The sequence below is a fragment of the Diplotaxodon limnothrissa genome, linkage group LG2 (genome assembly GCF_057381915.1).
Source record: "Diplotaxodon limnothrissa isolate DT_005_m linkage group LG2, D_limnothrissa_male_GT1.1, whole genome shotgun sequence".
NCBI classification, from domain to species: Eukaryota; Metazoa; Chordata; class Actinopteri; order Cichliformes; family Cichlidae; genus Diplotaxodon; species Diplotaxodon limnothrissa.
The window spans coordinates 38,823,766-38,851,576 of NC_140597.1; the positions used below are offsets into that span (position 1 = coordinate 38,823,766).

Here is a 27,811-nt window from a genome sequence, read left to right on the forward strand (position 1 = left end):
CCTGGGGCGAGCTACAACAGCCAAACTCACTTCCGGCAGGGTTCCAGTCGTGAACTTCAAAATAAAAGTCAGGGAAACTAAATTGCATAAAAAGCTTTGTGCTTTTTAGTTACTCTAGTAAACCGCCAGTAGACCCTATACAGAAGAAGAAGTTACTCTAGTACAGGGGTCGGCAACCGGCGGCTCTTTAGTCCTTTTAGTGCGGCTCCGCGTGGTTTGGGAAAATAAATTAGTTTTTTTAAGTAATTAGCTTTTGTGTATTTTACTTATGTTAGTTCTTTTTTAACTTGTAGTTCTAAATTGGAAGATTATTGTGATATTGAAATATAAATCTAAAATGATATTCTATTATTTTTTGATCGCTCAAAATAAGCCGCTCAAACAGCGCTCACGCCTCACAGACGACAGCTTACAGTCCTGCGTAAAGTTGAAAGTGACTTCGTACAGCCTCGATTTGCAGACGCTGTGCGCAGAGGTTCAGGAGCAGAAGTCCCGTTGTAAACATATCACGGCAGACCCGACGATGTTTCCATGAACAGGCTTTTCAGCATCTCTTTATTGACCACTTTTCACACACGGGTGCTGTACGCATACAGCCGGCTGTAGCTTTTCAGCTCACTGCCCGACACACACCAACACAACAGCATAGAGAGCACAGACGTTAAGGCGTGATTGCGGGCGCCGCTCAGGTGCGTCCGCCTCCCCTGCAGCGGCGCTGCACACATTAACCGGGTAAAATACATATTTAGGCAGAATTTTGCAAACATCTGCTTTTCATTTTCCAATAATTTTTTTAACAGTCAGGTCAAGGCTCCAAAAGTCCAAAGGCGATATAAGGGTGGCGGCTCACAACAGTTTTTGTTTGCTGGATCATTTTAGTTCAGCTGCGTGTCTTTGCTTTTGTTATATTTCTTTAAGAGTTCAAAGTGTGTTCATTACATAAATAAAATGTAATTTTCTCTGTAGCACTTCATGGATTTAAGCAACACACCTTAGTTCTTCACACAAAGCATAAAGGTAAAAAAAAAACAATATATACAGTGTTATCTTCATTTTAGATGTCAAAAAGTATTTGCGGCGCCCAGTGTTTTCTTTTGCGTGGAAATTGCGTCCAAATGGCTCTTTGGGTGTTAAAGGTTGCTGACCCCTGCTCTAGTAAGTAAATAGAGAACAAATAATGTTTTTTAATCGTTTCCATGTTTTTCCTTTCTGATTAAAAGTGCGCTATTAAAAACACTCACGTGTATTTGGTTATTAGGCTATTATATAATATTAGATTTAATTAGGGGGTATTTAGCTTTAATGTCTGACTAAAAAAATCTACATCCTGCATAATTTGTGGTCTCCCATTTAACCTTTAAAGCCTAGTCAACACACGCACGCACACAGATATACAAAATAAATATACATGGTTTTTATACATGGTGTAATACGGCAAAATAAGTTTGTACATCTCTAACTAACTGGAAAGTCAATATTTGGTATGAGCACTTTTATTCTTAAACACAGTCCGAACTCAGGCAAGCTTTCTTGTAATTTCTTTAAGATGTCTTCAGAAATAATCTTCCAGAAAATTTTCCATATTTAACTCCAGTTTCAGCACATTAGCAGTTATCTCAGTGTAATATGAAAATCTGTCCCTCCAGTTCGGACTGAGGAAGTCAGAGTCTGAGCTTTTAAGAAGAAAAAACTTCACAGTTAGTCAAACATTTCAAATATTTTCCTCCAAAAAAATAAAATAAAAAGTTACAACACAAAAACACTGTGGACTCTCTTCAAGTATACATTATAGCATGAAGGCAGCAGGTAAGGTTATTGTAAGGTGTGTGATGAGGAGGTAAATCCTGGGCAAAAAATATTAACATTCTGAGTCTGATATGCAATCATTTGGGGGTCCGAGAAAACACACACAAAGGTTACTCCAAATGAAATGCAGTGTAACTTTTGCATTATGTGGAATAGTTCAAGTTTCATAAATTAAAGGTATTCCCTTTACTCCTGTGTGACTTCACGATCTTCAGATATTTCCCTACCTTGTAAGGAATTAATGTTATTTACCAACAGCTGTTTATGCCAGTTTGGTGGATTTTCATACTGCAGGAAGAGGTGACCAGATGGGAAAGTCATATGTTCTATTTGTTACTTTCATGTTTCTTCACTTGGAGTTGATCTCAAGGGTTAAAAAAAAAAGTGGATTTCTTAGTTTTGCTGAAGTGCATGTGGGCAGATTGTTGCTGAAATCTGCAGATTAGGACTTTACACTTTTGAAATGTTCTCATAAACCCCAATTTAACCTTTGCGTTTGTTGAACGCCTGCATACAGTATGTCATGTTCATGCGGGGTTATTCTGAAACAAAAGGCTTCACAATTCCCTAACGAGCTAATGGAATATTCATAGTACACAGCAAATTCAAAAGTGTTAAATGTTTTGGTGTTAATAGTCTCCTTGCAAAAGTAGAGTTAATTTTACTCTAAGTAGAGTCACATTCTTTTAATGTAACTCTGAGGTGTAAAATGATAGTAGTTAAAATCGAGTGTTAAAAATGAGTGTTTCGCTGTCAAATCTGGAGGTGTTAAAATGGAAACATTAACTCTTGACCTCTTAACTCTGAACTCCTACAGGGGCTATGACACCAACAGAGTAAATTCACAGACTCCGCCCCCAGCACGGCTCCAATCGAAGCTGAAGTGAAGCCGTTTCAGAACATTTTGCTCTACATATTTGAGTTGTTTGCCATGCTTGGTAAGTCATTTTTTCAAAGATTGTTTCAATTGTTATTAGCTTTTACTTCTGTGGCTCTTTGGAGTTGAGACAAAGCTGTGTGAAAGGCATTAGCCATGTTGCTCGCTGATAGCATAATATTCTGTTTTAGCTAGCTGAAAGGTATTGTTTGCAGGCAAATACCACAGCCTTGAAAAAAAGCTTGCATGTGAATTTTCAGTCAAATCTTTGGTCAAATACACCTAAAACAATGTCTAGAATGTGAAATGTTGGTATAATGGTGCTGCTTGAAGCCTGAAAACGATCGCCCATAAAAAACAAACAAACGAGCAAAAAGCAGTAGCAGACGTCCTGACTGGATTCTACGTTAGCATAGATCCCTCCAGAGTTTTGTGCACACGGTTTAGGTAAAAATGAAAAAGGTTGAGGTTTTACATTTAGTTCAGTATTACCTGTTGCCTGTGTCTTTGTCTTTTGGGAAAATACTTTACACAAGTAATGGCTCAAAGAGGATTCCTTTTTTTTTTACTGTGCTGCAATTGTTTACTGGATTATTTGTGCCATTAATTAATGTCAACTAATTTTTATTCGATCTCCACACAGGATATGCTTGTGAAGATGGAATATGGGGGAGAGCAGAAGTGCGTTGAAGTTCCACAAAGGGATGAATGAAGGACATGCATATTGTATTGAAGAAATAAGTGATGAGAATGCTGTTATTTGCATTTACATTTTAAATCAAAGCAAACTTGTATTTATGTTGACTTTACTGAATACTGAGTCTTATCAGCTGAAATATACATAAAACATTTGCCCCACAGTCTACCAGCAAAAGCAGAGACTAGACAAAGTGCAAAATCCACTCATCGTTCAAATTCAATTTTAAGCCGTTTAAATGGTAAATGTTCTGCAAATGTTCTGTCAATACAAGTGGATGAGTGAAAACATGTTTTGTTTTTTTCATTATAACTTAATCCACACGCCCACACAACCTTCAAACATTTGCATTTACCATGTCAGACCTTTTGATAAACAAAATTCTAATGAAAGTGAGAACATGTATACTGTTACATCTTTCAGAAAATGTTTTGAAATTGTGGTGCACAGTTCAGAATAAATGTTTTTCAACAACCATTGCATCTTTTTAGTAAATGTTTATTTCCAAAAGAAATTTCTAGAAGATCAGAACAGTAAAATTCCCACTTTTTAGAATGAATTAGAAGATAACTCTTACGTAGTTAAACTAAAATACTCTTTGAGAGTTAATATATAAACTCTTAACACCAAGTGTTAAATGATCAACTCCAGACAGATTTGGTGTTTAACACTAAATCAGAGTTAACGTACCAACTCTCCAAAAAGAGTTAAATTAACACTCTCTGGTGTGGACCCATATAGACACTTTAATAGTGTTGAAATCAAATCCGACTGTTAATTTGGACATGCTGGATTTGCTGTGTATAAATGTCTCTGTGACTTTTATAAAATAGACTGAAAAATAGGAGTTGACTGATACAGCGTGACTCGTCTGCGGCACTGTTACACTCACATTGGAAATGCTTTAAAATTCAGTAGAACCAGATGTGTTTTGTATTCCATGCATTCTTTTCCCCTGTCAAAAAACAAAACAAAAAAAAAAACACACACACTGTGTCTGCAGTACCCACAATGCAAATCATGTTTACTGGTAGCATTGGGTACTATTTCCTCAGGCTAATAGCCTCAAGCGGGAATAAAGTGAGGGTGATAAAGGCCGGTAAGCTCACTTCTTCTGATTCTCATTTTGAAACTTGTAGCTAACTCTAGGCAAGTCACCCAAGGAAAAATCATCAGATGTTTTGCTGCTAAGGAGCAACAAGACACTTTACAAAACTTTCTTTTTCCCTCTATACTATACTGACTGCTCTTACTTTTAAAATAATGCAATTTCCTTTACCATTAAAACAAGAGTAGCATGAAGAAGGCTCAAGGCTTTCAGGCTGATAAAGACCTCCACAGCATGTATGAATCGAGTCTAGTAAATCAAAAGCATGTATCGAAATTATTTCAATGTGAAGATAAAACATGAATTGCCCTAGTTTGTTTTCTCAAGGAATGCAAAAGATCCTTTCCAAAAATTCCTCTGGTAACACTTTCCTGCGTATGCATTCATAACCTTTTGAGGAATCCAGAGACAAATCAAACAACCACATAACATCCTTGATGGACATCTTATAAGAATAGACTAGACACGTCACCAATAAATTAAAAATAGGTTTATTCAAAAAAACCTCTATATATCAAAAATCCCACATTTAACAAATTTATATTACAGCTTCACAATCTCAAGTGTACAAAGGCAATCTTGAAAATAAGGGATATTGCACTTTTCATGATTGTTCAGCACATACTCGAAGGCAGACGTTTGCAGTCCTCTCATGTGTGAAAACAGAACATGTACAGACACACCCTGATGGTTTTCAGTTTTGTTGCAAACCACACACCATACTTCAACACCTAAATGATCTTGCTGGCAAAACATTCAACTCCAGCATTTGAAAAGATGAGCTAATTTGAAAACACAGTGCTTGCATGCAGTCTAAAAAGAGCATGCTTACATGGCTAACTCCATTATATAACCTGGAATTGTTTACAGGTCTAGGCACATATCACATCTGCAATAATTTACTGAAATTATCTCATTACAGCAACAACAAAAAAACACAAACATTTTAGCCTCTTTTGGAAAGCCATTTTGAGGAATGAACAGAAGGTGATGTTTTTCAAATATACTGTATTTAATAATTAATTCAAACAAATAAATTCCTGACATAAACAAACAAACATCAGTAGCAATGCAAATAAGAAATTAAATCTGATCCACACCATTTTCTGCCTAACATTAATTTCCTGGACTGTCAGGTCTCAGTCATGGAAATAAAACTAATTTAGTGTCTGACTGATTAACTGAAAAAAAGAACCATCCTACGTCCTTCCAAGTGTCCACATGACACATAAAGTGCTATTGTCAGAGACGCAGCTCTGTTTCACTTGCAGCTAATTGTTTGGTGCCCAGGAAACAACTCCTGTGACACGGCGGCAAAGAGCAGGTGGCTGATAGATCTCACTTAGCATACTAAGATTTGATGTGCTGTTAGGAAGTGCTGTCTCTGTGTCTTTGGTGAGGAAATAAACGGACACGGTTGCATGGACAACCCATCAGTGGATTTCTTTACTCATCATTTTCACACTTGGCAGGATTTGTGTGTGTGTGCAAATCATTTATTCAGCTTGATATTTTGTAGGATCACAGCTCAGGTCCAAAGTTCAGCTCCAGCGTGTTTTATCTGTTTTGGTTTTCTGATGCTTCTATCATGGCTCTAAATCTTGAGTTTTCATCTGCCAGCAAGGCAACGGGACTGTCAAACTCCAAAATCTACGAGAATGAAAAGGATAAAACAAAATCAGCACTTGCATATAAAGTCTGGGCACATTATCTCCAAACTTACTCCAACCGAAGATATTTCCCAGCGGCCGTGTATGAAAAGCATTTCAATATGTGGGAAATATTGTCCTCAGACAGCCTTTGCTGCACTTTGCTGAATCATAAGTTCCTATAAGGAGTAGCGATCACTCCCGGCACACAGTGGCCAACACTGTTTGAGCCATGTTGACATTATCAACGAGGCTCGAACAACAAAATATTTTGGGATCTTTTATAATACAGGCAAAGCCAAAGATTACAAAATGGAAATGTAATTGTCTTTTTAATGCAAAATGCATGAAGTAATGAACCATTTAGGTACATCTAATAGTAATAAAACAACACGCTTACGAATATCTGTGATTTTTTCACTCCACTGCACAGCCAAAAAACTGGGTGTAAATTCAAGCTATAAATCTTGTCTCTTCTGATGCATCCATCTTATTTTACTCTACTTACTGATGCCAAAAATGCAAACTCAACTGATTAAGGGATAAGGGCTGAAACACATAAACTGGTGACTACTTGTGTGCTTTTCATGTTATCAGCTACCATCAAGAGTCTTGAAAACTGCTCAAGTGAAACATGAACTGTCTCATTCCATCCGTCATATCAAACACACAGTAATTTAGGGAATATCACATCAACGATTGAGTTTCAACCACTGGACCGAGTTTCACAGTCAGACATACTGCATTTATATTCACCTGGCCGCTGTCCATGACCATGACTCTGCTGCAGCTCATCACTGTGTTGAGACGATGGGCGATGATGAGAGTAGTGCAGCTGCCAAACGCAGTGCGAATGGTCTCCTGGATGAGACGATCTGTCTCGGTGTCAATGGCTGCTGTTGCCTCATCCAATAAAAGGATCTTTAAAAAGAGACACATGCATTCATATTATGGGAGTTTGGTTACTTCGATTGCACTGTTTCATTGACTCTAACGACCCACATTATGGAATCGAGTAATTTTTTATAATATAAAAAAAACGATGCAAATATTGCTCAAAGCAAAGTTTTTGTTTTCAGTGAAGGAGAATTTATATGATGTGAGAGGCATTTGAGGGGCAGGTGTGTGATAGCTGATTTAATCAACCAAGGTTGCAGAAAAATAAGATGAAATAAGAAAACTGAAAGAAACCTTCCAAACAAAGCAAAGGCTGAAATTGTGGTGCACATGCATGGTTATTGACATATAAAGTTATGAAATAGTACTTCACAAAAATAGCTGAAAACAAATAAAATTATACGCTATGTCCTGATGATGTCTGACCTCATGCTATCTGTTCAGAAGCCGTACCAGCTATGGGATACCACCAGCAGGGGGCAGTGGTATCCCATGCAGGTGGTTGTATGGCAAGACTGATTATTCATTTTAGAACTGAGGAGTTTATCAACTATTCCACATGGAAATATAAACCAGCAGCATTATACAATCAGCACCTTGCTGTTTCTCAGCAGGGCTCTGGCCACACAGAGGAGCTGCCGCTCTCCCACTGAGAAGTTCTCTCCGTTCTCTGTCACCTCTGAGTGGAGTGAATGAGGCAGCTGGCTGACCTGAGGAAGGTCAAAGGGACATAAAGATGTAAAAGGAAGCTGCTTTAGTCATGTAAAATATAATTTACACTCCAACCAATTTGTAACTCACCATTTCTTTTATATGTGTCTTCTCGAGAGCTTCCCAGACCTCAGCATCAGAGTATTGATCCCATGGGTCTAAATTGCTCCTATTGGAAATAAACCATGGTATTGACGTTCATACTGATTATACATTATGACAGTGATAAATGGACAACACTTATATATTATACTATTATACTTTTCTAGTCTCATGAAGTGTGTTTTTTTATGCAGAGGACCACACACCCTCACAAATTGGTACATCTGGGGCAGGTTTTAGGGTGATCGAAGCAAACTCAACCTCCTGAAATGCATCTGCCCGTGTCTATTTCACATTATGACAAGAAGGGCAGCATACTCTGATCCTGAGCTCAAAACAATCCATGGCCAGGATCGATTCTGACCTGCAGCTGAGGGAATTCATTCACAAAACAGAGGTGCTTTTTTGCTTTTGAATACTCTGGCCTGTCAGACCTAGCACCCCTGTTGTTTAATTTCTTAACACAAAGCATCATTTTTCCTTTTTGTAATGGGCACACATCAGATCACCGCTGTGCACACACAGCAGCGACATCTTCCAACATCTCCCAAAAGCCAATTTCAGGCAAAATTGAAAACACAATCACAGACACTGAGTGACTAGATGGAAAATATCCTGCTCACTTTTGATGTTCAACACATATACTATAGCTTTAAACAGATGGGCTGACTATAGGCACTTTCGAGGAAGAGAGTAGCTATCTACCTGGTTGTACAACTAAAACAAATTTTCCATTAAAGCAGATGCATTAATTGCCAAAACGTTGGTGTTTTCTGATATGATTTTTTAGCCAAAAGATTTTTAAGGTAGTTCAATAAACCAGTTGCAGTGATTAATAATGAAAGTAATTATCAATGGATTACCTGATAGTACCGATGAAGAGCACAGGCTCTTGAGGAATAATAGCTAGCTTGCTCCGCAGGTCATACAGACCGATCTGTGCAACATTGACTCCATCAATGATAATAGAGCCCCCAGTCAGCTCCACAAGTCTGAACAAAGCTACTCCTAGGGAGGACTTTCCTGCAAACGCATATAGAAAACATGCTGCGTTAACAAATGCAGACACATTTAAGTGGAAACGGAAGCTGAAAAGTCTGCCGGCTGGGGAACTGAAAAGGTCAGTCGTACCTGATCCAGTGCGGCCCACAATGCCGATGGTTTCTTCAGGCAGGATAGTGAAGGACAGGTTCTTAAGCACCAGCGGCAGATCATCGCGATAACGCATCTCAACATCCTGAAAGGTGATCTTTCCCTCCTGAGGCCAGGAGGGGGCAGGTTGGGCTGCCTCAGGACTTTGTCTAGGTGCTTCGCTCTCAAGAGTCTTAGATAAGGAAAAGGTGATGGTATCTGGCATTAATCTGTAAATCTCTGTGTAGGGGCAAGCCCCCTAACTGATTTGTAGTGATTTTCTTTCTATGAGATTTTCTTGGCACGTCAGAAGAAAAAGTTGAGCTGATATTGTGGTTTGATGGCAGTTGTGTGACATAAGCTCTATCATGTGCCCTGGAGTGTGTTAATACTGCACAAGAGGTTTCTATCATTCCTAATCAAATGCTTGTGACACACACACACACACACACACACACACACACACACACACACACACACACACACACACACACACACACACACACACACACACACACACACACGGACTTGCCAACAGCCTTGAATTAAAACGGTGTCATATATCTCATGTGGTCTGGTCTAGTGCTGTTATTTCAGACATGCTGTTACACAATCCACCTTTCTCACTGTGCTAATCAATGCTGTTACCTTTATATAATGATTGATCCTCTCAACAGATGTAAAGCGAGCTTCTGTCTCGGTGAGGAGCCGCACGGTAAACTGAAACAAGCCAGTAAGCTGGAAGAGAAAGAAAAGCAGAGGGGTAAAAAGGTTAATGATTAACAGTGTCACACCAATTACTATGAAACACTCGCTTTTTATGTGCGCTGCCCCCCTTCAGCAATTGAGCAATAAAACAACTGGCAATTTACAGCCTAATAAACAGGTTTGCTGATATGGCTCCTTCACGATCTTGTTAATCGATTTCAATTCTCTGTGTCGATTATAACATGCAGTAAAGAACAGAATCTTAAAAAACCAAAAACTGGGCAATGAGAAAACAAACATATTTCTAAGACACACTGTGAAAATCATCCTGTCTGTGTACAGCAAGGTGAGAGTGTGCGTTAAAGCCAGACCATGTAACCTGTGCTAATCAATGGCTGCTTCATGCAGTGCTACAAGACCCATATTAAGCAGCAAATAACAGCTAAAATACTGCAGAATAAAAAAGATGAATGATGTTTTGTTCTGTCAAACACAAAAAGCCTCATTTTAATCTGTCTCTTCAAATCGATGAAGCAAACATTAAAACTAGGCAAGGTGAAGATGCCAAGAATGACAATGGTAACCCTGTTAGAGTTCAATGTTCCACCTTGAACTCTTACTTCATGGGATTCCTGTGGTTATATTGTGGTTACGTAACTCCTACCCAAACAATGGTGCAGACAAAGCTTACCACCCATGGCAGCAACCAGAACACCCACACTGAAGAATCTGTTCAGGACTAACTTGAAATTCTCAACAAAGAGCTCCCAGTGTTGACTAAAATCCCTGTCTGATTAAGCATCCACAGGATGCGCCTGCAACAAGACCTATCCGGCCCGTGCTGTACACGTTGGCAACATCCAGCCACATGTGCTTGCCCCAAACTGCCCGGACCAGTTTTCTCAATAAGGTTAAGTACACAAGGCGATCGGTGTATATTCAGACAAGTTTTAACTCACATTTAGACGCACACAGTTATAGAGGCTGCCTTGCTACCCTTCCTACACAGCCCGGAGCTTCAAACTGTCAACTTTTTTGCCATTCAGAGGACCAGAGCCGTCAGTGTTTTTGCACATTCTGTGTTACTACATGAGTTTGTTTACACACCTGCACTGCATATGATATGGCCAAGCCTGCGTAGGCTGGAGGTATCTGATTGTGCATGAAGACAATGAGCAGTGCTACAGCAGTGATAAGGGAGATACTGATGAGGTCCAGGCGGATAGCCAGCCAACGCATTGCACAGCTGAAGAGGTAGTTTGAGGCCTGGTTGGTGTCCAGCAATTCCTGATATCTGAAAAAAAAAGAGAGGGAGAGAAAGAGAGATACCGTAAACTAATTTCAGCCAGAGTAGAAGCAAGCAGAGCTCTGCACTCTCCTGCTTGCTGAGGGGAAATATTCTGGTATGGGCTCTGGTATGTTTACTAACAGAGGAGCAAACTCAAAAACTACAAGAAGAGATAAGATGAAATTAAAGTTTAATGATGCCCATAGCTAGCCTTGTACTCACCTTTGGAGGAAATCATGCCCTCTTCCATAGGCATGGATGGTGGAGAGGCCTTGAAGGCTGCTGGTGATGTGAGAGGTGAATGGTGATTGGCTGATATTCTCCAGGCGCTTTAGCTCACGAAGCAGTACCCTGCAAGTGAACAATGAAAATCATACATTGAACTTCCATGAAATTCACATTTTTATTTAAAATACATAGCTCAGTATTGATGTTACTCTGAGCCGTTTCCACTGTGTATACATCACAGAAGCAGATATATTAGAAACACATTAGAACTCATTTATGTTGTGATTTGCAGCCCTAAATGGTTATGAAAATCCTAATGAGTCAGCACACTGCAGAACTGTAAAGCCTCCACTCATCTTAGTCTCATTTGAATGAAAATTGTAAGGCATTGTGAGAAAGTGCGCTCTAGCATGTGCGGGGTAAATGGTTCAAATGGTTTACATTCAACTGGAAATCACAAAAGACGAGCCGGAGTACGTGCAAAAGAGACAATTTTATGAAACACGAGAGTAATGTTTGTTTTGACAACCAACGCACGTATGTTATATTTCAGTTAAATTGACAGTGCAGCTTTCAGCCACATTTTTACTTTACTTGCACTGGCCTCTATTTCGGAGGGAAAACTGACCTCACACGTTAATACCGAAACACAAGTGAGGAGTGAAGGAATGGAGAACGCATCAGCTTTAACGATCCAAGAGCGCTGCAGACAAATCATGATGAAATGACGGGCAGAGACGGATCGGCACATGGTCCAAAACATGGCACCAGTTTTTCTTACTTCCCTACCGTTTCCCTCTATCTGATGCTTGTGCAACATTATGAGCAGTGTTTCATACACACAGACAGCCAGACATCAGACTCGCCATTCGAGACAAAGTGTCGGGGAGAGAGTTATACTGACAAAGGTGTGGTGTCTTCCTATTTTTAGATGCCAAGACTGAACGAACAGTACATGGGAATTACACATCTCCTATGAATCATTCAGTTTTCTCATAAAAAGCTGCGAAGAGAGACGGAAGGAACATGACACTTCCTCGCTTCGAGGCTGTGATCCAGACAAACATGTTTATGCCCTGGGCTGCTCCGTCTCAGAATTCAATAAAAAGCTGCTTTAGAAGTGGGTAATATCAATGGGAGATCTAGGTTGATGTAACATCCATAAATATCTCGGGATGTCGTGACTTTGTCAGATACAGCATTTCGTCCTGTTCAACAGCATTGCCAAGGGTCATCACTACCTTCCAGTGACAGGTGGGGATCATCTCTTCCTTCTGGGTCTCTGTTGTTTACTCAGAATTCATCACTAATTCCTGCACTACCCATAAATAAAATGTTTCTTTAAAGATGACTGAAGATGCTTAGTGATTTATTAATCACTCGAGAGACAAAAATGGTGTCAAGTCTGATTAAAGTAATCAAGAATTCCAGTTTAAAAATATCAAGCGGTACATACAGAGATTGGGAGGGAAAGTTTTAAATGTCTGAGCTCCCTGAAACTAAATCCACCTCCAAACATAATCATAGCTACTGTATATCAGTTTATCTTATATTTGTCATTATGATACAAGTCTAAAAGTCAAAAACACTCATAGTTTTATGTGTTTAAATCGAAATGTGCTTTCAGATTTCACATCGGAGCAGCAATAACACAGAGACTCGTGAGCTTCTTGAGCTCACTGATACAGGAAATAACAATATGCTCTGGTTATTTCCCGAGACTCCGGCGAGCTGTTGTTTCCCTCTGTGGTTTCACCTATATTGCACAACTGCTGAAAAAATTATATAAAATGACTAGGTGCATTTGCAAAATTTACTATGGAACAGATCAGTTCAGATAAAGATTATCACAGTACTTCTTTCCATGGTATTTACCTTTAGCAGTCTCTCTCTGTGGTCCAAAGTGACTCCATATTAAACACTACTGATTAGAGCATGTTTTAAATAAGTGGAGAAGATTTTAACTGGCGGCTTGTTTGTGTTTGTCTTTTACTTTTGCACCTTGTGGTCTTGTTACATAATTTCTTTGTGCAAGCAACTGTACAATGACAATAAAAGTTCTCAGTCTGAATAATGGCAAATGGTCAGTATTTGTATAGCGCTTTACTTGGTCCTAAGGACCCCAAAGCACTTTACACAATCATCCACACACTGGTGATGGCAGCTACACTGTAGCCACAGCCACCCTGGGGCGCACTGACAGAGGCGAGGCTGCCGGACACTGGCGCCACCGGGCCCTCTGACCACCACCAGTAGGCAACGGGTGAAGTGCCTCGCCCAAGGACACAACGACCGAGACTGTCCGAGCTGGGGCTCGAACCGGCAACCTTCCAATTACAAGACGAAGGCCCAACTCTTGAGCCACGATCGCCCCAGTAAGTGCAGTAGTGAGTTAAATATTTTTGGATTAGCAGTTCTCAAGACTTGTACCAGACTTTCACCCAGACTGAATGATCCCTGCTCATATTCGTGTATGGGAAGAATGTCTTAAGCAATAGTTTTCCAGGCTTTCTGAAAGCCTTTCAAAGTTGATCTTTGGCTGTTTTTTTACTCCACACATTTTCAGTCTAGTTCTTGTACCTGATCATCTTCAGAGGAATATGTTGACCTATGAATCATTCACGCATAAAAAGGCAACAAACTCAAAGGAAGAACCAGTGTTGTGTGTACACCTAACAGACAATCAACGATAGAACCAATTTTATATTCTGTCTTTTGATATGTTGTTATTTGCAGCTCGCTATGTTATGTGACAAAAGAAATGGCAAGCCCGGGGATCATCTTCAGCAGATGAAAGTTGTGTCCTTAATAAATAGGAAAAAAAGCCAGAAAAGGCTTGACATAGGACCTGAGAGATACATCTGTCCCTTCAGCTTATCTACTGTTTGTCGAAGCCTCATCAGAAATGGTCACAGTGGAGGCTTCGCTGTCAAGAAGCCATTCTTAAAAAGGGCAAACAGGGAGAAACACCGAGGTTTGCTAAATTACACAAGAACTGGACTGAAAGTGAGTGACAAAAGGTCTTATGGAGTGAGGAATCCAAATTTGACATTTTTGGTTCAAATCATTGTCAAATTGCACAGAGGAGGTCAGGAGAGTGGTACAACAGTGAGTGTCTACAGCTATCTGTAAAACAGTGATGGTGTTGGGAAATTATGAATGCAGAAAGTAGTATATAAGTATATTCACTGACAATTATTATCCCGAAGCAGCTTACCACTAAGTTCAACCATCACAAGTACGTGACAAGGCCTTTCCCTAACAGAAAACTAAAACTTATTCAATCGTTTAAGCCTCAAAGAGGCCTTTGAAGTCTTTGAAAAGGCCTTTGAAAAGGAGACATGACAGAGACATGTAGCTTTTACAAAATGTCATCACTCTAAGGGTCTAAATTTCAAACTATTTCACACACAGAAGAGTAGACAGTTTGATTTATTTTCATGTATTTTTGGTTTTACTTCAGTCACTCGTGATGTTTTGATGAGCAGTTCTCAAGAAAGCTGCAACCCACAATCTGCCAGCTCTGCATGGCCACATTTTAAAAAGGAACAAACAAACACACACACAGGTCTGTTTTCATATCTTAGTGGGGACATCTAATTGACATAATGCTTTCCCTAAAGGCTCACCCTAACCCTAACCATCAAAAATGAATGCCTAACCCTAACCTGATTGTAACCCTGACACTAAAACCACATTTTGAGTCTCACAAATGCCTTCAAATTCATAGGGATGGGATATTGTCCCCATAAAGTCTGCTGGTCCCCACAAGTATAGTAACATTCCAATATTTGGTCCCCACTGGGGTGATTAGATCCAAACTGACTAAACTAAGCGTAAGGCAAAGAGTATGTTTGTGTACAAGAACTTGAGCCACATGACAAATGCTAAGAGCAAGTCTTAAATTTTGATATATCTAACCTAAACTTTGTGCACTGTGTCATATTCCCTCAGTGCAAAAATGGGAAAAGTAAAACAAAACAGGAAAAGAGCCAAAAGGCTTTGAGAATCACCAGCTTTCCTCCATTCTCAAGTAATTTCTCAGTCCTTGTTATAGCTGGATTTAATTTTCTTTATCGAAGCATCCATCAGGCTTAAAGAAAATCTGCTTAACTTTGCTTTCTTCACTGCTGTCAGATAAAGGCTGGACTTTAGAAAAGTGTCTCTCTTAAAACTTTGAATTTTAAAATGAGAGACACTAAAAATGAAGGGTATTGTTTCAATCTGTGGACCAGAACTAAACGAGAGGAGAACTAAACAAAAGAAAACAAAAATGCAGGTGTTCTGATTAGTGAGTGACTTATCACCCTAACTTTGACGATCTACGGTGGGCTTTTTGCCTGTGTTAGCTCTGTGTGTTAAGCCTCACCTTTACTGCATGCACTTCACTCTTATCAACTCCATGTAGAGAAAATAAGAGGCAGCTGTCAGTTAAAAATACAACTCATAGGGGAAAGCAACTTACTGCTCTCCAATTACTTTGCATTGCATGACGGTATCTCCTTGTCAGTTACGCTTGCTTTGAAAAAAAAAAGACTTTAAGCATCTGTGTGGTGGGATGAACCACCAAGAGACTAGCGGACCCGTAACTTTTGTAAACTTATGAAGGCAGGAAAAATGGAGAAACTGTGTGATCATGACTCTTGGTATGCCTGCATGTGGAGCATGTTTTTAGTGTACACAAATCACACTTTTAGCACATAGTTGATACAATCTTTCAAAAGTGGATATTCTGGGGTCAATAATTTGAGGGACCATACAGTATTAGCTACTTGAATTTTCAGAATTTCCATTATGTCCATATCTATCATAGAAAACAGCTCTTTTACTAAAAACTGGATAAATTATAGAGGTTTTACTCTTGATTTTTTAAGTTTTAGACTAAAATAAAGTCACATGAAGGCTCTTTACCCTTGGCTCAGCTCAATCATGTTGGCACACTTCATTCATCCATGGAAGCATACACCAGATACTGGGTGAGAGGTTACGCCGACAGCCACTTTAGAATGACGAATTAAAATGACAAGCAGAGAATCTTCTTGCTTGGCAGCCAATGCACCACTGTGCTCCCAAGCTGTTCTACTAGTTAACTCATGTTATAAACCTAACTATCTATCAAGTTAGCTAGTCAACGCTGAATCCCAAGTTGAGTTTCAAAGCCATGATCACAACTGCATTCACAGACACATTGTTAATCGTCACGCATTTATCCAAACCCAGATGGATGCATCATGGGGTACTTGGGGTTCAATATTAGTTACAGTGAAATTTATTGCTTTTCATAAAAAGCTTAAGTCATTTTGTCTGTATGGAGCAATTTCACAGTATGGAGCTGACCATTGTACATTGTCTGCATTATAGTCTTGGAAAAAATAACAAAAGCCAAGATTAGGACGAGAGTGTTGAATGTCTGACCTGGAAAGACGATTGACAATGTAGAGAAAGCCTCCCAGAGGCAGGACTGAAATGAGGAACCAGGGGAAGACAATGCCCACCATTCCCAAGCAAAGCAGCACCAGGGACAGGTTCTGCAGGAGCATCTCAGCTTGCATGGTGAGACGCACATCCACTGTGGAGATAAAGTACATCAGATGCACTGTGTAGAGTCTCTCTAGGTCCCACTAAGTGTCTTTTGTCAGGGGAAAATCTATGAGCGGCAAAAAAACAGCAGAGTCTGCGAAAATATTAAACCCAACCACCCAAAGAAACAACAGCTCACAAATCAACATGTCAAGCAAAGACACCAGTGAAGTGCATAACAGAGAGCCACTCACTAGGGAAAACGCTCCATGTCAAATCACACTGTGTCTTTGCACTACACCTTGTCAACCAGGGTGACTTCACTGACTGAAAGGTCTCCTGGGGGAAAGGTTCACAGTCAAGACAAATCAAGACTCACCCTCGTCCATGTCCCTAGAGAAGCGGGTCAGGATACGACCCAGAGGTGTTGTATCAAAAAAGTGCATAGGGCAATGGAGGATCCGGCTGAACAGCTTGTCGTGGAGCACGGAGGCAGCCTTCACGGTGCACTGTCAACACAGACAACACATGTTGTGCTTGAACACGAGACCTGACACGTGTAAACAACAACCGTATGGACACATTCATTGCTTGGATAAACAGACAGTTGGAGTGAAATTGTCTGTTAGTCGACACAGTTTTAAACCTCAAAGCACAGCGGGTACAGTGGAACACATATGTTGCCCGAGTGTTATAAATGCTACATATGCTATGCATGTGCACAGTGGTGGGTAGCTGTCATGCACAGAGTAGTGCTGTCAAATCTTCATTTATGATGAGTTTCCAGGAGGCTGACATAAAAGGTCATGACCTACTGCGCATGAGACATTTCAACAATTGGACAGAAATTACATGTGGCAGCAGAGAACAAATTAATTCTATTACCGGTAATGGAATATTTAACACTCACAAAGATCTCATCACAGCTAGAGGTAAAAAAAAGATTAGCCATCTTTGAAAAATTAGCAATTTTAAGTGGCACACATTAACGTGGGGACCTAACCTCTGCAGTGCAGTGTCAGGATGGGTTAGCTTGAAAACGAGGATGCACACTCGAGGGGATGCTGAAATACACGAGCGTGCACGCACACACACAGACGCACACTCACACGCTCTTTCTCTCTGCTTCTTTGTCTCCGTTTCTCATAAAGAAACAGACTGATATGCATGCAGCCACTGTATGAGTTGTGAGACAGGACAGTGGACAGATAAACTGACTTGTCCTGCAAGCACTGGATCCATAAGAGCATGAACAAATGACAGTGTAGACGTTCAAGCAGGAGCGCTGTCTGGATATAAGGTACACATTCTACTCAATTTTAAAGTTCATCAGTGGTTAAGAGGACAAACGTGAAAGAAAGGGGCTTACCTTCACAAACACCAACCCTCTGATTGTCTTCAGCAACAACACAGCTCCCATGGAGATGATGTAAACAGTTGAATAGTACCGAATATGAGGGTTGAGTCTCATGCTGTTGCTCGCTATTGTTTCATTCACCGAGATTAATGATGTGTTCTGAGGGCAGATGGAGCAACAAATTACAGGCTGACAAAAAAAATCTTTCTTTCCCCATTTGGTCTCTAATGAAATTGAGAAAAGCACACGTTGGATCACAAAAAAAAGGCATGAAAATCAGTCCGTTGGGTGGTGTTTGCCATTCCAAGCACATTTCTCAACAGCAGCCACCAACTGCTTAGCTGCACATCTGTTTCTTTACTGCTCACTCTTGTTTTTAATTAAGTTTACCAAGGTGCTGTTACTTTTTTAATCATGCACATCCAGATTAATGCTCAGTCGGCTGCCACACTCATCCAAACACAGTAGTTATTTTTCTTTTGGGAGTCAAACACACACCACTGAGAATCCTGTATTATAGAAAACTAGAGTCATCTACACTCACCCCGCTGCCCTGTCTGATCCAGTGGCTCAGCCACCAGTTACTGAAAGCTAGGCTGCCTGTGGTGGAAACAAAGAAGAAGATGTTGATGACGAAGACTACTGGGCCTCCCGCTGCTTTGATGTAGGCTCCGTAAACAGACCACGGGACTGAACCAGAGCCTTTCTCTTCAGCTTTCATCAATGGTTCTAAATATAAAAGCCAGAAAAGAAGTTACTTATGAACCATTCTCATGGAAAACAGCGATTTACATGAGAAGCATGAAAACGGGCAGAGTTTCTCACCTCCTTTCTTGCTTTCCATCTTTGGGCTGACCTCGGCAACATCAGTGGCACTGTCAGCCTTATTTCCACCTACCCTCTGCTCTTTGTTTTTTAGTTTCTCTTTCACCAGATTCTGAGAGTAAAAAAGGGGAGTGGGGGAAGAGTTTTGACACATGTCACCAGCAGAAATCACAACGGCCATAGCAATGGCATTGTGGACATTATTAAAACAGAGATATCGGTGACATGGTCTTTAGCAGCTCACCAGTAAATCACTGCACACATAAATAATAAAAGCCTTTGTATGCATTAACATTTCCTTGCTACAGGGCCTGCCTTTCTGGGCTTATGAATTATTCAGCTTGTAATGTTCAGTTTTATTGTGTCGTGAGGGCAAAGATGCCTTATTCAAAAGAGTTGGCTTTGCTCCTCGTGCGCCCCTGGCCTTACCTCCTGTTGCATGCTGTTGAATAGCATGGCATAGTTGCGGTCTTTACCAATTAGCTGCACATGGGTACCGTGCTCAGCAATCTGGCCGTCCTTCATCAGAATAACAACATCGCACTCAGGAAGATACTAAAAGATAAATGCATGAAAGAGGCAAAAGAGCAAGATATTAATTTTGCAGACATTCTGTGGATTTTTGAAGGTTTAAACTTTTTATTAATTGATCGCAGGAGCTTTTCCAGCAAAGAGGCAACATTTCTCATGGTTGAAAAAGCAAGAAAGACTCAGTTCGACAGAAAGGACTGAAATATTCTAAAAGAGCAGAAACTGCAAAAGGATGTTGATGGAAATTATTGGAATTTCACAGGTGATACTTACCTGCAGCTGATGCGTTACAAAGAGTATGGTTTTGCCTTTAGCGGCCCCCCGAATGGCTTTACTGAAGATATGGGAGCCCACACAGGCATCAACAGCACTGAGAGGGTCATCCAGGAGAAGAATGGGCCGCTCACTGTAGAGTGCACGCGCCAGGCTCACTCGCTGACGCTGCCCTCCACTCAGGTTGGCACCCCTCTCGCCAATCTAAAAAGAGAAAATAAAAATACATTTTGCACAAAACTCTCCTCGTGCTGAGGCTGAATTAAATTTATTGCATAAAATGAAACTGCTGGGCATGATATTTGAGTAATCGATGTTTTCGGAGCTGACATTTTGTTAAAAAGAAGCAACAGATACCTCTGTCATGTCTCCATATGGGAGCTCTGCAATGTCTGGGAGTAAACAGCACGCCTCCAGCACTGCACTGTATCTAATGTCGAAACAAATATGCAAAGTTAGGGATAAATTTGCAGGTTTAGCGCTTTTTTACTTATAACATGGTTATACAGTACTTATTCTTACTTGTCTGGGTTATACTTATTTCCAAACAAGATATTTTCCTTGAGAGAATCATTTAGGATCCAGGCTTGTTGGGACACATATGCGAAGCCACCGCTGACAGCAACTTTTCCTTCTAACAGAGTCATCTAAAACACAAAGGCAGAAGGTAGGGAGCAGAGAAAACAGTTGAAAAAGTCCTTTTCAGATTGCAGGTTATACTGTGACATTGTGTGTGACTGAAAACTTCAGCAAGAAAAGCTGTCCTTGTTGTTATTCATGAGTTATTCTGGGTTATCTGAAGAGGAAATCTAAAGTGAGCATCTAGTTGAGCATTCACTCGAATCTCACCTGTCCCAGCAGAGCAGACAGAAGAGAGCTCTTTCCACTCCCGACACCTCCACAGATTCCAACCAGCGACCCCTAGTAGCAGTGGCAAAATAGAGAACATTCTCTAATGCTACCAAAGTAGCCTTGTAGGAATCACTGTTTAAAATGATCTTTACTTTATACCCTTTTGTCATGTTTAATATGAGTATTCACCACTGTAAGTAACATGTATGGAAGGACTACAACTGAGAAAAAGCATAATTAATCGACTTGATATGTGTTTGTGGTGTTACCTTCTTTATACGCAGGTTAATTTGGTGCAGGGTCTTGTGCAGTGGGGGGCGTATGCTTTGAGTGGAGGAGACGGTGCTTTGTGGACTCTCCTGCTCCATATTTGTGAGGAGACTTTGCACATTGGGGTTTTCCTTGTTTCCTTTGCCATCCTCTGTGGAAATGTACAAGCTAAGCTTTTCCCTTCGCAGCACATGCTTCATTACTCCTCGCTTCTTGGGAGCCGGGTTTGGCTTTTTGCCTTTTGCCTTTTCCCAAGCCAGCGTGGCAACCTGAAATTCTACGGCGTTGCCAGGATCCTCCATTTTTTCTACAACCTCCTCTCTGTCATCCATCGTGAAGAGCCTCTGTGGAGTCAAACGTAGTGGGATAGATTATAGACAACACGCATTGTGATGACCAGTTTAATAGTTACTTAAATATTTTAGTGCTTGAAAAACAAAAGTGCAGTTTAATCCTTTTTTAAAAACATGTTTACATGTGGTAAACAGGTTAAGTACTACGAAAACGGAAAAAATAAAGAAACGACTGTAAATAAAAAAAAACAAAACAGAAAACCCAAGGATAAATCTAATGATCAGAAGGTCGGGGGTTCAAATCCACTGAACGGCTACCCTGAGGTACCGCTGGGCAAGGTACCGTCCTTACACACTGCTCTCCAGTCACTGAATTGGTGGCTGCCCACTGCTTTACTGACTGATTGGGTTAAATGCAGAGAGTAATTTCACTACAGGGGATTAATAAAGTATATTTTTTTAAAAAATGCTTTTTACTTAGCTTTGTATTTATCACGTGTTTGGAAAACAGCAAAAAATGTCAGATGTGATACGTGAATAGGCTAAAAACTGCTTCCCCACTGACACACTATGTGAGTTTAATTTAGTGTGTGACCTCTAAAAAAAGGTACTTATTCTGAGAAGTGATATGGATTATTAAGTTCATGTATGCTTTATCCAATCCAATCCAATCCAATTTTATTTATAAAGCACTTTAAAATACCCAGCACAGGAACAAAGTGCTGTACAGAAAATAAGTTAAAACAATAGAATAACAAAAAACAGCAAATTAAATAAATAAAACACATAAGACATAAAATTAAAACAGCCCTATGTTAAAGCAAAAACAAGATAAAATAGCATCGAATCACCTAAAAACAACTAAAATAAAAATAAAAAACCAACATCTCACGTGGTGTCAAAGGCCAGGGTAAAGAGGTGGGTTTTCAAGAGTGACTTAAAAACAGATAAAGAAGTGGCCTGTCTAATCTCTAAAGGAAGCTCGTTCCACTGTTTGGGAGCTGCTACAGCAAAAGCACGATCTCCTCTAAGTTTACGCCCAGTCCTGGGTATCTTCAGGAGCAGCTGATCAGCTGACCTGAGAGAGCGGGTGGGTGTATAAGGCTGTAGCAGCTCAGAGAGATAAGATGGAGCTAGGCCATGGAGAGCTTTAAAAGTAAATAAAAGAATTTTAAAATGAATCCTAAAAGAAATGGGCAGCCAGTGAAGTGAAGCTAAAACAGGGGAAATGTGCTCAAACTTTCAAGTGCCAGTTAAAAGACGAGCTGCGGCATTTTGCACCCTCTGTAGATGACTAATATATAATGCACTGACCCCTATATAAAGTGCATTACAGTAATCCAGCCGAGTGCTAACAAAGGCGTGGATCACTGTCTCAAAGTGCTGCCGTGAAAGAATTGGCTTTATTTTTGCAGCTGCCTGAGGTGAAAGAAGCTAGATTTTACCACGGCCTTAATTTGATTATCAAACTTTATCAACCTTGACATCTTAAAATACTATTAAGACATGAAGACATCAACAGCTACATCACTATTCTTTACATGAAACATTATCATTTATCCACTTTTACAAGACACCAGTCCGTCTTTCTCACCTGAAATCTTTTGACTGCAACAGAAGCCTCTGATAGTGACCTCACCGCCAGTGGTGTGACTCTCAGGGCAAAGGTCATAGCATTGAAAACTGCAACCACAGTGAAAGCCTGAGGTGGGATGTGTAGAGATGGAGACAGTTATACTCAATAATTTATTTATATTCATGAAGTTTGACTTTAAAATGTGTATATGTGCTCGTCATGACCACAGACTCGGTGGGCATCTTAAAAGTTACATGATTTAAATAAATATGCAGTCAACATGCTGACTACGGATGGGTGACAAATTATAGGAAAACCACACCATAGTGCTTCAGTTTTGGACAACATTGATTAATGATTTAGCCAGTGGACCATCTGTGCCCCAATATGTCCCTTAGATTTTTTTTGTCTTGTTGCCATTTTGATGTGAAAATCAGAATCCTCTGGGCCGGGCTCAGTACTTTTCTACATACCACAAAGCATAATTGTCATTCATTGTCTTTATGATTTGTTTTTCCTATTTTCTTGTCACACACCGGTAGATTTTTATATATAAATACCTCAGCTGCGGTTAGGTCATAACCTAAGGCCATATGTAAGGAGAAAGTGCAGACGCTTGCGAGCACCATAATGACAGGAGACAATCCCACTGTTATGCTTTGGACGTTCCCGGCCCTCTCTAGTATGCTCCTCTCTTCTAACCGCACTTCTGTCGAGGAGATCAGAAAGACAGAGATGATAAATAACCAAGGACAGACACAAAGAATGCGAATGTGACGTAAGGGTCGAGTGAAAGTGTTGGCCAGCCAATCCACACCACAATCAGAGTCACTCACCAAAATAGCAAGCACACAAAAATAGATACAAGAGAGGACAAGAGACTCGCTCTTCAAAGGGGCTCCAAAAGCTGGTGATCCTTGAAAACTTTTCAAGTCCAATTCCTGAATCCTGACCCTCTCGTCTATGTTTGTATATCCCGTTTGCACGGGCTCGTTTAGTCACTTCATTGTCCTTATTCCCCATTGGGATGTGTGTGTTCTTGCATAAACTACAAAGGAGGAGTCATCGGCACAATTGCTGACTGTAAATTTGGAATGACATTGTAACTCTTAAGACTCATTCACCAATGAACGCCAATTAATTATTGTTATTATAGCAGGTATTCACAAGACAGCAATGAAAGTGAGACCCAGCTGGCTAATTTGGAGCAGATTAAATAGGGAAAATGATGCTTATCCATGACCTAGAGCAAGGACCTCATGAGAAAAGGCCATTGCTTAGTCATGAATAAGTAGAGCAGCCTTGACAGCCATTTAAGGTATCATAGGGCCCCAAACACTTTGCAAATTAATCTTGAAGTGCAGGGATTGAAAGTGCCTTTGATTATAGACAATGGCACACTTAAACAGGGCAGGTTAACGGAAATGGATTAAGGGGCAGGGTTATCATGCCAGTTTGCTACGAGGACAAGCCTACTTTTAGGTGATAAACCGCTCATTTAGTGACTAATTTGCATGAGTAAAAGATGTTCAAGTGAAGTGGCACTTTATTCTCAAAAATGCTGACCTGCACAAAGTTCCCAGGTCTTCACCACATTCAAGAAATGAGCATTGGATATATTGCTGAGTCACATGACTGCCACTCACTGCGAATGTTTTTTGCAAAGGCATCTTCCCAACAATACATCTTGATGAACTTTATGCAGCCCAAGATCTCGTTCATCAGCCTCACGCGCTGGTCGCTGACTGCCACACACTTCTTGCGGAAATATGCCGTCAACCTCGATGCAAGCATCTGTCCAGACAGGAACGGGGGAAATGATGACAGGAGAAATAAGTGGCGGGGGAGGAAATGAAAGCAGACATAATCACATTAACTGTGCTGCAGGCCTGTCCCGGAGACCAGAGTGATAAACGCCTTCCCCATCAATAGCAGGGTCTCTAGCTGTCAGACTACAGCTCAGACTGAGTGTAATTTGAAAACAACAGTTAGAAAGTTGACAGGCGACTGATAGCCACAGAGTTATGATGCTTTTAAAAAGTGTCTGTTTGGCTCTCCAATAATCTAAATTAACTTAAAGACTTTAATGACGTTACGATTTCTGTCTTCAACTAAGAATGAATCAGCAATAATAAACTCTCTGCTGAGTAATCTTTGGTAAAACTTTTTGAAACTGCTATAATTACATTATCTTAAAGTGGACCTATTACGTCATTTTCTCTCATATCGATGAACTGTCATACTGATGGACGCTCATATTACACATCACCAAAATTTTAAATCAGGTCAATTTATGTACACGTAATCCACATGAGCCAAAAAGCTTCAGTCTGCCCTAAACGCTCCATTTCAATTTCTTCTGCTGCTGGATTTGTTTGTCAAAGAGAGCAGATATTCCTAATACGGTCATCTAAAGCACACCACTCTGTCTTTAAAAAAAAGTTGGCTTACAGGGAGGATGGGAGAAAAGGAGAAAAACAGCTTGCTTCAGACAGAGAAGGAATAGAGGTGCTGCAACGAGGCACAGCACAAGATAAATAAGCAGTTTTTTGAACTGTGACTCATGCAAGTCTAGCAGAGTCCAGGAATAAAAAATAAGGAGCCGGAAATCAGCATAAAAGGTCCACTTTAAAAAGAATGACAGACAGACAACCATGTTTTCCATTCTTTGCCTCTGGTTAGATGTTATAGTGAAAGTCGTACCATGACAGGGTAAATGATGATGAAAATGGATGACCCCATCAGAGCCGTGGGGCCCAGGAAGAATGCAGTGTAAGATAGACCCAGTATTCCCACAAGTGGCCCTCCAGCCAGAAGGCAGCCCACACACACTGCTTCATAGAGCCGCTGGCCATCACTGGAGCAGATGTTGATCAGCTAGGTAGAGAGAGACAGTGATTTACATAAAGTACTGCTTCAAAATTCCTCCAAATATTACTACAAAAACAGTTTTATGAACACAGTTATCCTTATTCCCACATTCACTTATGGACAATGATTCCTCTTAAGCTGAGTAATGACTAATCTTAGACAGCCTCCCCTCCCTCAGGCTATGGGATTTGTCGAAATCTAAGCAGGACTGGTGTAAGAGCAGAAATTAAATCCATCTCAATCATCTGCATGTGGTGCCCTGCAGCGAGGGATGATTTCTTTAATATGAAGAGGAGTTCCCTCCAGGGTTACAACACCTACCTCGCCCGGACTGATGTCTTTAGTGCTGCGCAGGCGGAGGATCTTGTGGAAGGCCAGGGTAAGAGTGGCCCCACGGAGGCGTGCTGCAGTGCGGTAATTGACGCCCCACATGAGTCCCAGAGACCAGGAGCGCATCAGTTCCATGAGGAAGAGCCCGGCTGCCAGAGACAGGCCATACCACACAGAGCTCTCTGAGCTCTGGGAATACTCCAGCAGAGATTTAACCAGGATAGCCTGCCCACATAGAGTGACAGGAAGGAAAGAGTGAGGAAAGAAGGAAAGCACAGAGAAAAAGTGGCAGTGGCAAAACAGAGAACAACAAGGACAGAGATAACGTAGGAGACACAGAATAAAAACAAGCAGAATCACAGGAAATATTTCATATATAACTTGATTAAAAGTGGACAAAATAAAATATGACAAAATGCATTTTTAAGCAATATTTTTGCTCGCCTGGATAAGTAAAATTAGTCAGTAGAAAGAATACATACAACATTGCTTTGTCATTAAATGCACTAAAGAGGAAAAAATCACATAAGAATGTGCGACAAATGTGTCATTGTCTAAGAACTAAATCCAGTTAATGCTATTAGTTGTGGGTACAGGAATCACACAGTATGCACATAAGACATCAAAAGAAACAGCTTGGAGCAAAAGGAACAATGAAAGTCACTCAGACATGCCACAGACTTAGAACTTCAAACATTATTACCCTTCCGTTTTCAGTTTTCTGATAAAGAATGTTTAGAAATATTCACACTTTGAGTTTGTTCTGCGACAATCATCTGAGAGCTGTTTTGGCAGGGAATCTAAAGCTACAAGTGTGCCACATAAAAAGCCCTGCGCATATCTGGACCAAAGTGTGACTGGGTACAAAACAGCTAATCTATGGTATTAATATGACTCTCAGTATCTAAGGCTTTGTAATCTCCCAGTATGTTTTCATTTCAATTTCCAGACCAGCATGAAACAGGATAAAGTGATTTTCTGAAAATACATGGACTTGAGGCTCCAAGCCAGCGACCATGCTGAAAGGCGTTTTAGCTGAATCAGCAAAAAAATATAAAAGGCAAAGAAGGATTTAGACTGTACTCACAGCCCCAACAAAGCCGGCCACCATTGTGAGAAGCAGGGAGAATACGGCCACCAGCATACGGGTTTGGCAGAACCTCCAGAAGACTCTTGTCAGGGATGCCCCCTCTCGCCCGCTTCGTTTGAGCTCCTCGTGCCACAAATGTTCAAGCCTGGAACCAAAACCCAGGATCACAAATAGTGACAAACTATAGGAGTGCACAGTTCAGCCAAACATGAGTCCATTCTCACTAAACTAAATATATATAACTCTCTAACGGCTTCCCCTTTGTTCACGCATCAGTGCTATCCAATGTGGTGGTAAAGAGCCCAAAAGTTTCTTGGATATTTTTTTCTTTAATTGGATAAAATCAGCACTTCCCAAAATAGAGGATAAAAACAGTATAGAAGGCAATCAATGCAATCAAAAAACCCCAAAGACAACTGAAGATAGCTAGGGTGATAATAGTATAAAGGTGACCTACAATATACAATCACGCTTCACATAATCGCACTGAGAAAGGTACCACCAAACATGTTAAAGATGTGCTAATGCACTTTTATTGCTGTATAATGCCATTTGAAGTGGGTAAATATCTTGTTGGCCAAATGCATCACGGCTAATGACTCTATAAAGCAGCAGTCGAGCAGCTGCAGAAAGTAATTAACGCCCTAACGACTTTATTAAAAACGTATCAGAGATAGACACAACATTATACCCGCTACACTCTTGCACGGCCTGGTAATTGCTACTTGAAGTCAAATGGTGCTAAATCTAAGGAATTGCAATTATTTGCACTCCAAATGCTGCAGAGACACAGTTTGATTCACAGAAAGTTAGACTAGTGT

General features: G+C 40.5%; 1 protein-coding gene across 2 annotated transcripts in view; it reads right to left on the reverse strand.

Moving 5' to 3' along the window:
• Positions 1 to 5,016: 5,016 nt before the first annotated feature.
• The window catches only part of LOC146639126 (ATP-binding cassette sub-family C member 5), a 30,423-nt gene continuing 7,628 nt past the window's right edge, over positions 5,017 to 27,811 (reverse strand). The window contains exons 4-29 of one of the 2 annotated variants that reach the window (XM_085363476.1): positions 26,988 to 27,135; positions 25,892 to 26,125; positions 25,403 to 25,576; positions 24,346 to 24,493; positions 23,260 to 23,408; positions 22,718 to 22,825; positions 20,830 to 21,174; positions 20,558 to 20,629; positions 20,231 to 20,355; positions 20,066 to 20,138; positions 19,709 to 19,912; positions 19,334 to 19,459; positions 18,905 to 19,016; positions 18,624 to 18,808; positions 18,092 to 18,238; positions 17,102 to 17,231; positions 16,618 to 16,771; positions 11,197 to 11,325; positions 10,794 to 10,980; positions 9,627 to 9,716; positions 8,979 to 9,171; positions 8,711 to 8,870; positions 7,836 to 7,914; positions 7,631 to 7,744; positions 6,894 to 7,058; positions 5,017 to 6,138 (exon numbers count right to left, since the gene is read on the reverse strand). In XM_085363476.1, coding sequence (XP_085219602.1) covers positions 6,046 to 6,138; positions 6,894 to 7,058; positions 7,631 to 7,744; positions 7,836 to 7,914; positions 8,711 to 8,870; positions 8,979 to 9,171; positions 9,627 to 9,716; positions 10,794 to 10,980; positions 11,197 to 11,325; positions 16,618 to 16,771; positions 17,102 to 17,231; positions 18,092 to 18,238; positions 18,624 to 18,808; positions 18,905 to 19,016; positions 19,334 to 19,459; positions 19,709 to 19,912; positions 20,066 to 20,138; positions 20,231 to 20,355; positions 20,558 to 20,629; positions 20,830 to 21,174; positions 22,718 to 22,825; positions 23,260 to 23,408; positions 24,346 to 24,493; positions 25,403 to 25,576; positions 25,892 to 26,125; positions 26,988 to 27,135 — 3,844 coding nt within the window. In that variant the 3' untranslated portion in view covers positions 5,017 to 6,045. The remainder of the gene's footprint in view (positions 6,139 to 6,893; positions 7,059 to 7,630; positions 7,745 to 7,835; positions 7,915 to 8,710; positions 8,871 to 8,978; positions 9,172 to 9,626; positions 9,717 to 10,793; positions 10,981 to 11,196; positions 11,326 to 16,617; positions 16,772 to 17,101; positions 17,232 to 18,091; positions 18,239 to 18,623; positions 18,809 to 18,904; positions 19,017 to 19,333; positions 19,460 to 19,708; positions 19,913 to 20,065; positions 20,139 to 20,230; positions 20,356 to 20,557; positions 20,630 to 20,829; positions 21,175 to 22,717; positions 22,826 to 23,259; positions 23,409 to 24,345; positions 24,494 to 25,402; positions 25,577 to 25,891; positions 26,126 to 26,987; positions 27,136 to 27,811) is intronic. The other variant, XM_085363481.1, reaches the window with a different exon arrangement.